The 12287-nt window shown below is 38.4% G+C and overlaps 1 protein-coding gene across 1 annotated transcript in view; it reads left to right on the top strand.

Moving 5' to 3' along the window:
• DNAJC8 (DnaJ heat shock protein family (Hsp40) member C8) overlaps positions 1-9847 on the top strand; it is a 56551-nt gene extending 46704 nt beyond the window's left edge. The window contains exons 7-9 of the mRNA XM_077480951.1: positions 518-609; positions 2088-2163; positions 8322-9847. Coding sequence (XP_077337077.1) covers positions 518-609; positions 2088-2163; positions 8322-8447 — 294 coding nt within the window. The 3' untranslated portion in view covers positions 8448-9847. The remainder of the gene's footprint in view (positions 1-517; positions 610-2087; positions 2164-8321) is intronic.
• The last annotated feature ends 2440 nt before the right edge of the window (positions 9848-12287 follow it).

Raw genomic sequence — 12287 nt, 5'->3', positions numbered from 1 at the left:
AGATACACTGTTTCTTCTTCAATGGACTGAACTTCTGTGTAGGAGTTCTCAGTTTAATCATTTAAAGACTAAATCTTTTCTGACTCTCCTGTTGCTTACAAGTAAAAATCCTGTATTTTCTGCTAGAAAATCACTTAGAACCCCCAAAAATTATATATTATTTTTTTCCTGCCAGCGCATTGCCTCAGTGTGAAAGCACTCGGGCTTTCACACAGACTGCAGGGGAGCCATTTTGCAGGCACTATTTTTTAGCCCAAAAGCGCCTGAAAAACGCCCCAGGTGTCTAACTTAGATTTTATGAGATGAAGGGGGGGAAAAAATCGGCCCAAAAAAATCGGCATCGTATATCGGCTGCCATGATTTCTAAATATCGGCATCGGCCAGAGAAAACCCCATATCGGTCAACCTCTAGTTTTATGTAACGGCTAAGAGATGCAGGTCTTCTGTGATTATTATATTGAACATTTTTGTTTTTTAAACCTTTAGTTAAAAGGGTGTTTTCTCTCTTTTTTTGAAGTTTAAACAGGCTGTATACAAACAAACAATGAAGCTGTTTGCAGAACTGGAAATTAAGAGGAAAGAGAGAGAAACAAAGGAAATGCATGAAAGGTTGGTACTTGACTCATAGAAAAAGAATCTCTTAGCCCAGAGGTGACTACAGGCTATAAGTTACCATTCACAGTTTTTTGCTCGCCCATGCTTTAAAAAAAATAAAAAATAATAATAATAATGGGGTGACTGCTACGTTTGTGAATAAGCTGCTGCTGATAGTCTCAAGACTAGTGACAGGCAACATTACTGTGGTTCCCTATAATGTGATTGTTACGACAGCATATCTTGGCATTTACTGAAATATTTAGTTTTTTTGCAGCATCTGCTGTTACTGTGCCCCTTTCTCTTGCTTCATTTGTTCATATTGTGGGCCAAAAATGCAGTGTTTTAGACTAGGCAAAAAAAAATAAAAAATTGGAGAAAGATGTTGTTCTCATACAGAACACAGGAATCGTTTTCATAGACCATGGGTGGTTATATGCTGCTACTTTCTGGTGACTGGACCTTGGCAAAATCTTTTCCTTGTTCCTCCTTCTGACAACTTGCTACATTCAGGGCTCACTCACAGTTTCTTGATCAGTGACCTTTGAGAACATCTTACGAACCTTACTCAGATCTTGCAGTTGCTGGGCTTGCCTGTAATGAATGCTTTAGGCATTGGGTCCTGTGTTTGGTGTTCACCTTGGCACAAGGTGCAGCCAGTATAGTTAGCTGCAGTCTGCTATACTGGTCCTTATAGCACCCAAGACCCCTCTGAGGGTATGCCCATTGTGACAGGCAAAGTTTGGACTCTGAATGGGACCAGTGGATAAAATATGATAGTGTTTCCGTGTGCCCTTTAAGCCAGCTCCTGGTTTACATGCCTTGACTGTGTAGTGTACACTACTTCCTTATTCAGTGTTATGCACACCAGTGGTTTATGGGCACAGGTGTAAGTAAGGGCACTTGTTCTCTTAGTGGTCTTCTCTAACTATATTGTTTCACTGTTCGGCTTAATGGGTAACATTGTTATAATGCTAACCTATTCAAATTTGGGGATTCTTCCCTTGCCAAGATCATAGGCATCCACAGCTTTGTTTCTGATGCCTTGGAGAGCTCTGTTGATAATGCCACACTTGTCAGTTGCAAAGAGAGCACCATACACTAGATATGTACGTAAGACAGGTTCCACCTGCATACTCTGTGTGGGGGGGGGGGGGGGGGGGTTCTAATTGTCACCTCATTTGTAACACTTTTTTTAATTTAATAGATTTGAAGTGATGGTAAATAGCCATGTACTTTTTTCATATGACAAGTTTGCATTTTTGTTACTGTAGATAAAAATCAATACCGTGTCATTTGTTAAAGTATATTCTCTTTATCTGTAGCCATTATTTGATTAATGTTTGCCTATTCAGATATGTTCAAAGGTCTACTATTTCCATGTTGATGTGCTTCCTTTTTAACATGGCTGTAAATGAAATAATTTAGTTATTTCGCGATTACATTGTTTCTTCTGTGTATAGGTAATGTAATTAATGGTTATTTTCTCCCAGGAAAAGACAAAGGGAAGAAGAAATAGAAGCTGAAGAAAAAGCCAAACGAGACAGAGAATGGCAGAGAAACTTTGAGGTACAGTTCTGGAGAAAATTTAATGGCATTTATAACTGTGTTTTTTTCCTAGTTTGTTTTAAAATTAAAGCTAAATTTGCAGCTGAAGTATGTTTTAGTTTTTTATAAGACAACACAGCCAGGTTCTGAGTGCTCTTTTCTCTGCAATAAAAAACAACTCTGTCTTGATCGCTCTGTTCTGCTATTATATGAAGCAGTTTGCCTACACATACACGTCTTCAAAGTTTGTCACTTTACAAAACCCAGTTGGAAATCTGATCTTACAAGATATCAAAATACTAGTAGCGTTTGTATGAAAGCTGACATTCCTATCGATCATACCCACATTTTTAAAAGTGAAAAATTAAAACTTGCTTGTACCCATACATGACACACCTAGGAAATGCCAAAGAAATATCCTTGTATTTGTCTATACTAAACCATGTTTGTTTTCACTGGAGTCTTCCGTAATCTATTTCACAATTTCACAATGTGTTGCACTGTTTATTGGTAGTGGCCTGTTCTTCAATATATAGTAATCGTGTGTGTGTGTGTGTGTGCCATTTGAGCCTTGTGTGGGTTTGTATATGTTCTCTTTTATGTTTTAAAGCTGACTTGCTGCTCTTGGCAGTTTGTAAGAAGTGGACCTTTTTCCTTTTTGAAAACTTGAGTTATCAGACCAAACACATTGATTTTATTTTATTCAGATTAACTTATATGGGTACATGCACAATGGACATTCCCTAGATGCCTTTCTCCTGGCAGCGTGTGTTGTCCCCACGTTCATTAGCGTCTCGCACTTGAGCGTTAATTTCATTGGCCAGAATAATTTATTCTGGCATTGAAATTAAGGGGTTAAGACGCGTTTAGAGATGTTTTACATGCCTCTTTTTTTTTTTTTTTTTTTTTTTTTTTTTTTTTGCAAAATTCTCCTCAAAATATGACCACATGTAAACACAGCTGCTCCCAAACGCTGGTAAAAGTCTGTGCATTAACACACAGGCTTTTATTGAGCTGTGTTCAGGGGCTTTGGCAAAAAAAAAAAAAAGAAAAGCTCCAAAAACATGCGTTTAGATGCAGCAGTGTGCATGAGGCCATAGACATCACAAAATAGCACAACAATTAAATCCAAATCAAGCATTCAGTTTAAAGTGTTTCTAAAGGTACGTGTTTTATTTTTTTCATAAAAAAATAAAAATAAATTGCTTTATGCAGTGGAATTGTACAGAGCGTCTTCAAACTTCATTTTCTGGGGTCCCTTGCTGGTGCTCTCGGCTCTTCCTCTTCTGTGTCTGCAGCTTGCTATGGGGGCAGATGTGTGACCTCACACCCAAACTGGGTGTATATGTGTAAATATATATAAATGTTGCATTGCCTTGAATAATTAATAAGATCGACTGTATTGATTATTCATAACAATAGTGAAAATCTCTACAAATGTGCTGGTATTCAAACACTGTGTACCCACAACTCCAGTGCTGTCTGTGCATTAAATACTTTCTCTTTAATAGAAGTACTCTATATATTAATGAAATGAAATAGATCCTGTTATGTGTCCAAAAATCTAGTGCTGCACTTGTAAATATTAGTATAAATCCGTGCAAATGAATCCTAATGTGTCCAAACTCAAGTGTTTAGATAATAAAAGAATTGATAGTCATGCACTGGTGTTCAACAATTTATTCCGTGCCCACAACTCCAATGTAAACTTCTGTGCTTATACCGATCCCACCTTGTGTGTGACCCAAAATAAACTTCAGGTCACACAGCACTTTGGGATATTCTGTGGTACCCCTCCACACAGCAACTCACACCACTTCCTTGGATTGCTTCACATAAAAAAGGTGAGTACCCCCTTTAAGAGGATCGTATCCCGTTCCTGGTTATTATCACATCAGCTAACCACATATTGCCAAAAAAACAAGAAAGGACTGCCATAGTGTAGTAAATCAATAGTACCTTGCTTATTTATTCAAACTGCACTCGCAGAATAAAATAGAAACACATGGGCATGTAACACTGGGTATTCACAATACTGTTCGGTAACCTCAAGGCCAAACGCTTCTGGCTCCCTCCCGTGACATCACCTAGCTCCTCCCTACGCATTCGCCCACCACTCAAGCGACATCAGGCTAGGTGACTGATTCCAGGGTTTTATATTAACACCTTGTTTATCCGTAACCATAGTTATCAAAGCAGCCATGTTATCTTTGTAGATTAATCGGAGTGAAACAGCAGTCATCTTGCTTGGAGACAAGAGCCACCCCCAACACTGAAAGTGAAAAACAGCGGCCATCTTGCTAGAGATCTCGCAGTTCTACTGCTGAGAATGAGATTAAACCTATGCTAATAGCATAGATAACTCATGCTAATCCAGTAAAATTGTCAAAGGTCAATAAGAGTATAAGAATAAAAATGCAAAGAAAAACAAAAACCTCACTGCGAGCTCACTCGCAGAGCTACATTTATTGCTATACATAACCAGATAAAATTTGTAAAAAAAATGACCCCTACAGTGCGTAAAAATATAAACTTATTCAAGTTAAAATAAAAAATTATAACAATAAAAATAAAATTGGCATAACATGCCTCATATAGAATTATTCGAAAAATAATCACAATATTGATACATACAAGGCAGAGTAAAAATACTGTCTTACTGTTCGACTGCTGTGTATTGTTTACATTTTTATTTTTTGCTCAATAAAAATATATAAAAAAAAAAAAAATCTAAACTACCAGATAAACCAAAACGAATGAAACAGTTCAAATAAAACAATATTGAGACCATACGAAACCAGGGTCCTAAGTTCTTCAATCCACCTGGACTCTTGTTGGCTCGTTTTTATCTGATTACTATCCCTCCAGTGTTTATTTTTAATGTCTCAGCACCCCTGAAAGAAATGTATATGAGCGTATTATTCCAAAAGGCGGTGCTTTCATGATTTATTTTCAATCGGATGCAAGCTCTTCTGCTTGCACGTGGTCAGAACAATGAAATAGACTTCATCAATAAATGTCCACCTTTCAAGCTCTGTGATGCCCACCCTATCTTTTAAATTATATGTAGCTTATGCTTTGCTGAGCAGCTTATGAATTTATAATATATGGACCAATGGCTCAAGTCAGTATTCATAATGTAGATGTGTTGGAGGCAAACCCAAGCACTAATGACAAGTGCCAGAGACCAGAGGAAGGCACAATGCTGCCTACAGTAGGTAAGATGGCTGCGCAAGCTGAATCAGGGCTGGGGATAAGCATGAGGGAGACACAGAATGTATGCAAAATAGTATACTGATTACACAGTAAAGGGGCATGAACATAATAAACACAATCCATAGACAGTATTGTAAATAGTGTTTGCACAGAAACTGGTTCCAGAGACCAATATAGCCATGCTACCAAGCCTGCAATATAAAAAAAAAAAAAAAACGGATCAAGGTCAGACAGCACTGTTGGTCAACAGAGCAGCCGGCATCTGAAAGAAGGACCACACACAGAGCGATTGTATAGTATGTCCAAAATTATAAACACACACACACATAATATATTACACACACAGTTCCTATTATCGCTACAAACTATTACTCATGTGTATTGGCATGTACAACCTGAAAAATGGATATCGGGATACAAAAAGCAGCGCACAATGGAAATGGCATGAAAACGTATTCGTTTTTAGATAAGTAACATGATGAATTTATTGCACTGGGAGAGCACTGAGTAACGTCAGCCTTACCATGGAAACAAAGGGAAACCGGAAACTAGGGGAACTCGTCAGTAATCAGCAGTGTAACATCGTAACCTCAGGGAAGCCGTGACTACATGTTTCACGCTTCAGCGCTTTATCAAAGTCCTAACGTTGACATTACCCAGTGTGTCCGGCTCCTAGTCTGCCTGCTCAGCTCTTTTGGCTTCCTTCCCCCTTGCGGTTGTCTCTGTCTAGCCTTCACACAGCTCAGCTACACAGCATCCTCATGGGAGTGTCATCTCACGGTAGGGCTTGCTGTACCCATCTGAGGATCCTCAGTACCGTGCCTGCACGTGTGTTTGTAGGCTGGACGCTTTCAGCTGGCAGCTACAAGATTTGAGACACCATCCTCCCCCCTGTCATACTGGGATTTTCATACCATGCATTTAGAGTGGTGACAGCCCTCTCCACGGTCTAGCCTGAAGCCGATTGGTTGATGTTAACCTCCTCTCATCCGGGCTCAGCAGTGGTATAGTTTATTATTTATACCAGTATCTTATTTAGCTATATGCTTTTATGACTGTTCTGCAACCATCTACAAGTATTTATACTACTATTGACTGTTGCTGCAACTTTTTATATTTGTATTTGAAATAAATTCTTCATGTTCTAAAGACTAATACGTTTTCATGCAATTTCCATCGTGCGCTGCTTTTTGAAAAAAAAAATCCATCAAAAGAAAGGCTAATCTGCTGGTAAAAATGGATAAGACTTTTAAGCCAGAATCACACAAAGTGTGTGGGACACCAGAACCAAGAAAAAAACTCCTGATGAGAGGACCACACACATCACTGCTGCCAATCTTATCCCTGAAAATCTACAAAACAAATATATATATTGTGCGAAATCCTGATGTGATGGGGGTAAAAAATCAGATCACAGGAAGCAATTTTAGCTCCGTTGTTCATTGAGGCCTTTCAGCTCCTTGGTTTATAAAGTTTAGATCCAGCAACATTCACATTGCAGTAGTAGGCAATGGCAATTTCCACCTCTGGTCAGCAGGGTCAATCGCCATGCATTTGAGGGTGGGCAGTGGGTGATATAAGATCCGCTTTCTGTAAAGCGTTGGATCTTATCCAATTGTAATCCTGCATTATCTTAGGGTTTGAGTGCCCTTAGCCACTCTAAGCATTTCTGCAAAGTGAATTCCCTTTATTAGAGGTGGGGGATGCCCATGGAGGAGGGTATTAATGGTGGATTTGCTTTACAGACGAGTTCCCAGAGTGGTTTCATTATGTGAGGTAAAAATGATATAAATAAATGCAGCGCTACCTAAAAGTGCATATAAAAATGATAATAACTAGATAAATATAGTGTAATTCAAATAAATGTAGTGCAACTCAAGTGCTATCCTATTAAATAATAAATGCAGCATATAAAGACACAAAAACATAAATCTGCATAAATTTTCCAAATACATAAATTTCTAAATAGTGAAAAAATATATATATAAATAATTAATAAATAAATATTTTTAAGTATCAATCCAGTGATTCTGTGTAAATTAATCAATATTTCAAGTGATTGTCCACAAAAAACATGCACATAAAGCTGAAAAAACTTTTTTCAAAAAACAAAAGACAAAAGTCCATGCAAAAAGTGATTTCCAATAGTGCCACTCCACTGCAAACTTCAGTGCCTATTCAGTGCACCACCTATTTCCCCCAGCCTCTCACCTCCAATAGCTGGCACAATAGGCAGTGTGTATAAACAGATAAGCTGCTGGCTCCTTATTCATCCAGTTTCACTGTTCTATCGCTGTTAGTATTTCACTGTGACTCATATACATAGTACATATTCTCCCAATTTCTCCAGAGTATCCAATAAGTATGCAATGGAAGAAAACAGAAGGGCTTTCATGTGTAGTAACTATGTATCGCTTTATTACAAAGAACAAATCCACACTTGCATGAGAATACACAGTGGAACGTACAGCTGACGCGGACTTCCGGTTTCGGCCGTAACCGGAAGTGGTATGTGCGACACCCAATTCCTTCCCTGACGCGTTGCGTTACACCACGTAACTTTTTCAAAGGGTAATCATATTTATTTTTACTCATTTAGTCGTTCTATAAAACCATTAGGGAGCGCACTAGTATTTCGTATATACATTATGTGAGGTAACTTGAACTTATTCATTTTGACTAAAATCCATATGCCACTCTTGCTTCCAGATGTTTGCAAGCTTCTCTAGGTGCTTTTTGGCATATTGTTGATGGGCTGCTTGGTGGCATTTTGGTGCAGCAAAAGGAAATTTTAAAAAATTCTGCAAGGGGTATGCAAACTAATTAGTGCATCAACACACACTCTGGTTCTTTTTTAATGTGTTGGTGATTTTCTGCTATTTTTACATTGATCCTGATTAGGACGTATTTTTTTTTTTTTTTTTTGTTTGTTTTTTTTTTTGTTTTTTTTTTGTTTTTTTCAGGAAAGCCGAGATGGACGTGTTGACAGTTGGAGAAATTTTCAAGCACACACAAAGGGCAAAAAAAAGGAAAAGAAGGCACGGACATTTTTAAAACCACCAAAAGTGAAGATGGAACAGAGAGAGTGACCCCCCTTTCTTTGTGAGACGACTCCCCTGAATTTTATGAACTGTGATTTCATTATCTGTAGTGTCCTGTTTACTGGTCACCTGTTTGGCTGTGGAAAGGATTCTTCTTCCTTTTTTTTTTTTTTTTTTTTTTTTTTTTTTTTTTTCATTCAGCTTTTGTACAGCTCCCCTTTATTTTGTTTTTCTTTGAAGGGAGACACTTATAATTTAATATTTTGTACCTTTTTATTGTAACCAGTTTAATTTCATAAAGTCTTAGACATGTGACCAGTAGAAAGTTATATTTTCCACTTTAATCTTAACTGCAATCCCTACTTAATACATCTCCATGTAGTAGCATACTGGATAAAATGCTCTATCCTCCCCCAAAAGTTTTGCCAAGTATGATTTGCTCAGTTTGTAAGGGCCTTTCTGTTCAGTTGTAGACCTGAGCCAGCAATTGGCTTGCCTGATCACTGTCAAATTATGCTAAATTACAGGATTGTGTAAAGCACAATTAAATAACATCATGTAGGTGCAGAAGTTGACATTTTAGATTATCTGTCCCACCCACTCTGTTTCCAGGTGGTAACAAACTGGGAGGCATCTTTGCTACAAATTCAGAAATGCTTATACATTTGGGTTGTAAAATAGTTTGCTTTGCCCTATATTTGTTTACCCTGCAAGGCCAATGTATACAGAACTGGGATGGGGTTCTGTTGTTGGGCACTATGAAAATCTAGGCAAGATGCCTTTGTTACTTCATGAAGGTATATAAAGCAGGGGTACACTATTAAAGTAGAAAAGTTACTATCATAATCATTAAGTAGACCCTCTGTAGGTTCTGCCATTTTTCTTTATTGAGGTGTTGTCTATGAAAGTTTATGAATGATTCATAGACATAGCTGTGTTCTAGCAGATATCTTCAATAAATCCAGTCTGCTGGTGGAAACTGGATAATGGAATAGCAGTGATGCCTGTTTTTGTTTTGTAAGGGTACCTGTAGATTTTAAATCTTCACGCCTGCCCTATTGTGCTGACTTTGACGGCTATTCTCTCCATGCATGTCTGTTGCCACAGTGCACACTGCATGCCTTTGCAGATTATTTGAACAGCAATGCAGTGTTGTAGACTCAATTTCAGCTGTCCTACATTGACATAATCTGTTTTTCATAAAGTTGAACAGAAGCCCCCAGGGAGTTGCTAACAGCTGTCAATCGGTGCTCGAGTGCAAGTGTGAAGATATCTGATCATACACCATTACAAGCACAGCCACTAGCTATGTGTCACCTCCAGCTATAAGGCAAATGCTACAGTCCATTACGAAACATCAGAAAATAAATCCCTGATATAACAGATGTTACATTTGTTACAATCACATACATTTGAGTATTATACTAATAAATTGTCATCCAACATTGCCTTGTGTGTCATGTAAAGAGAATTTTTGTTTTAACGATTAATATTACTTGTGGTTTTGCCAATGGAAACATTTTTGCATTTTATTTTAATTTTTTATTTATTTTTTAGCAATAAAAAAAAAAAAATAAATAAAAAATTAATTAAAAGGCGTAACATTCAAAAATCTATATTTAAAAAAAAATACATTAAAAAAGATATAGGTAAAAAATAAGCCTACAAATAAAATTAATAAACGTTACAAATACAAAACATTTTACAAAATCATGGAAATAGAAATGCTACAAACAAAAATAAAACAAATCACAATTGTGAACTATGGGCCCAATAACTTGGTAAGGAATCCCCAGATAAATGGTCTGATCTGAAAGTGGAGATTTGTGCTATTTCTACCAGACGGGTAGTCAGTGCTTACTGTTAGAGGAGTGTTTCACAGAACACCTGTGTATTTAATGAACATGATTTCAGTATCAAACCTATATCTACCTCCAGCTGTTGATAGTAGAAAGGAAAACCTGTCCACTCTCCAGAGGACAATAAGTGGAACACAGCAGGTGTAAGGTGGGAAGGGTTACAGCCTCTAAAGGGCTGGCCTTTTCAATATACCTGGAGTCCATTTCACATCTAGACAGCAGTATAACCTTAAATTGCTTAATGTTAACCCTTCAGCCCAGGAGCATTTGGCTGGCCAAAGACCAGAGCACTTTTTGCGATTCAGCACTGCGTCACTTTAACTGCCAATTGCGCGGTCGTGCGACATGGCTCACAAACAATTTTGATGTCAGTTTTTCCCCACAAATAGAGCTTTCTTTTGTTGGTATTTGATCACCTCTGTGGTTTTTTATTTTTTGTGCTATAAACAAAGCGACAATTTTGAAAGAAAAGCATAATTTTTGTTATAATATCCCCAAAAAATTATATATAAAATAATTTTTCCTCAGTTTTGGCTGATAGTACTCTTCTACATATTTTTGGTAAAAAATAAAAAAAATCACAAAAAAAGCATGTAGTGATTAGTTTACGCAAAAGTTATAGTGTCTACAACATAGGGGATAGTTTTATGGCATTTTTATTTATATATATATATATATATATATATATATATATATATATATATATATATATATAATTTATTTTATACTAGTAATGGTGGCAATCAGCGATTTTTATCGTGAATGCGACATTACGGCGGACACATCGGACGCTTTTGGTGCTATTTTGGGACCATTTATACAGTGATCAGTTTGATTGTCCTAGGGAGTGATTGTAACTGTGGGGGGGAGAGGCTGTGTGTGACACAACACTGATCACCGCTCCCAATTGCAGGGAGCTGTGATCAGGGACAGTGTCACTAGACAAAATCGGGAAATGATTGTTTACATCAGCATTTCCCTGTTCGTCTCCAGACGATCGTGGGTGTCCCCGCAGACATAGAGTCCGCGGGACCTGTGGTCAGACTCGTGGAACTCGCAGCGGGCACGTGCCTTCTATCCAAGCCTTGCAAGGTCATGTACATTAACGTGATTTTGCGCAGTGGAGCCAACCTGCCGCCGTTAAACTGCAGCGGCTGGTCCGCAATCTGTTAAACCTCATTGCTCACTAAATGAAGAAATCCATATTGGACTTGCCAGTAACAATTTTTTCCAGGAGTCTTCCAGGAGAGCACTTGACAGATGGGCACCTCCTCCAACAGGAAACACATCACCAAACTGGCTGACTGGAGAAACATCAAAGATTTCAGTATCCAGCCTGAATCTACTAGTATCTATTGATAATAGACAAATCTTCCAGACAACCCGTGTTGCCTAGTGTCACCTCCTCACACCTGATTTAAACCCCTATTTGCTGTACTTTTAAATGAACCCTTAGTTGTATTTGGCTTGGGCACCATTGGGGGCCTCGTTCACACGTAAAGTTGTGGTTTTACAGCCCCCAATCTCTACCTTCTTTAGCTGCTGAAGCAGCAGCCAAAGTTGTACACATGCAGCTGCAGGAATTGACCCCTCTGTTGCTTTTGGTGGGTGCTACTGCCCGCCAATCAAAACTCATTCAAGTAAATGGGGCTACTCTGCAAGTGCCCCACAACTGCATGCTTCTGCGGGGTCCAAGGTGTTAAAGCAGGGGATGAGCAACACAACACTGCCTGCTTTAACCTGCTGTACTGTACTGTACAGGGTTGCATGGCACTTGCAAAGGGGCCTCATCTACTTGAATGGGTCATGCTTGGCAGGTGCTACACCCACCAGTCATGATAGGGTGTATAACTTGTGCTGCGACGTGTACGCCCTGGCCACTGCAGGTATAGGTGGTGTGGTACCATTAAGAAAATATATTTCCTAATTGTACAGTACAGCACACAAGCAATATTCATACACCATGGTTCATAGGCATGTACCTCCATGTAATTGGATACTGGCAAACTTTTGAAGGACACTCCCCCAA

Source organism: Lithobates pipiens, unplaced genomic scaffold (genome assembly GCF_037356315.1).
Source record: "Lithobates pipiens isolate NorthernLeopardFrog02 unplaced genomic scaffold, aLitPip1_a1.2 Scaffold_16, whole genome shotgun sequence".
Taxonomy (NCBI): Eukaryota; Metazoa; Chordata; class Amphibia; order Anura; family Ranidae; genus Lithobates; species Lithobates pipiens.
This window is presented reverse-complemented; position numbering and strand designations above follow the sequence as displayed.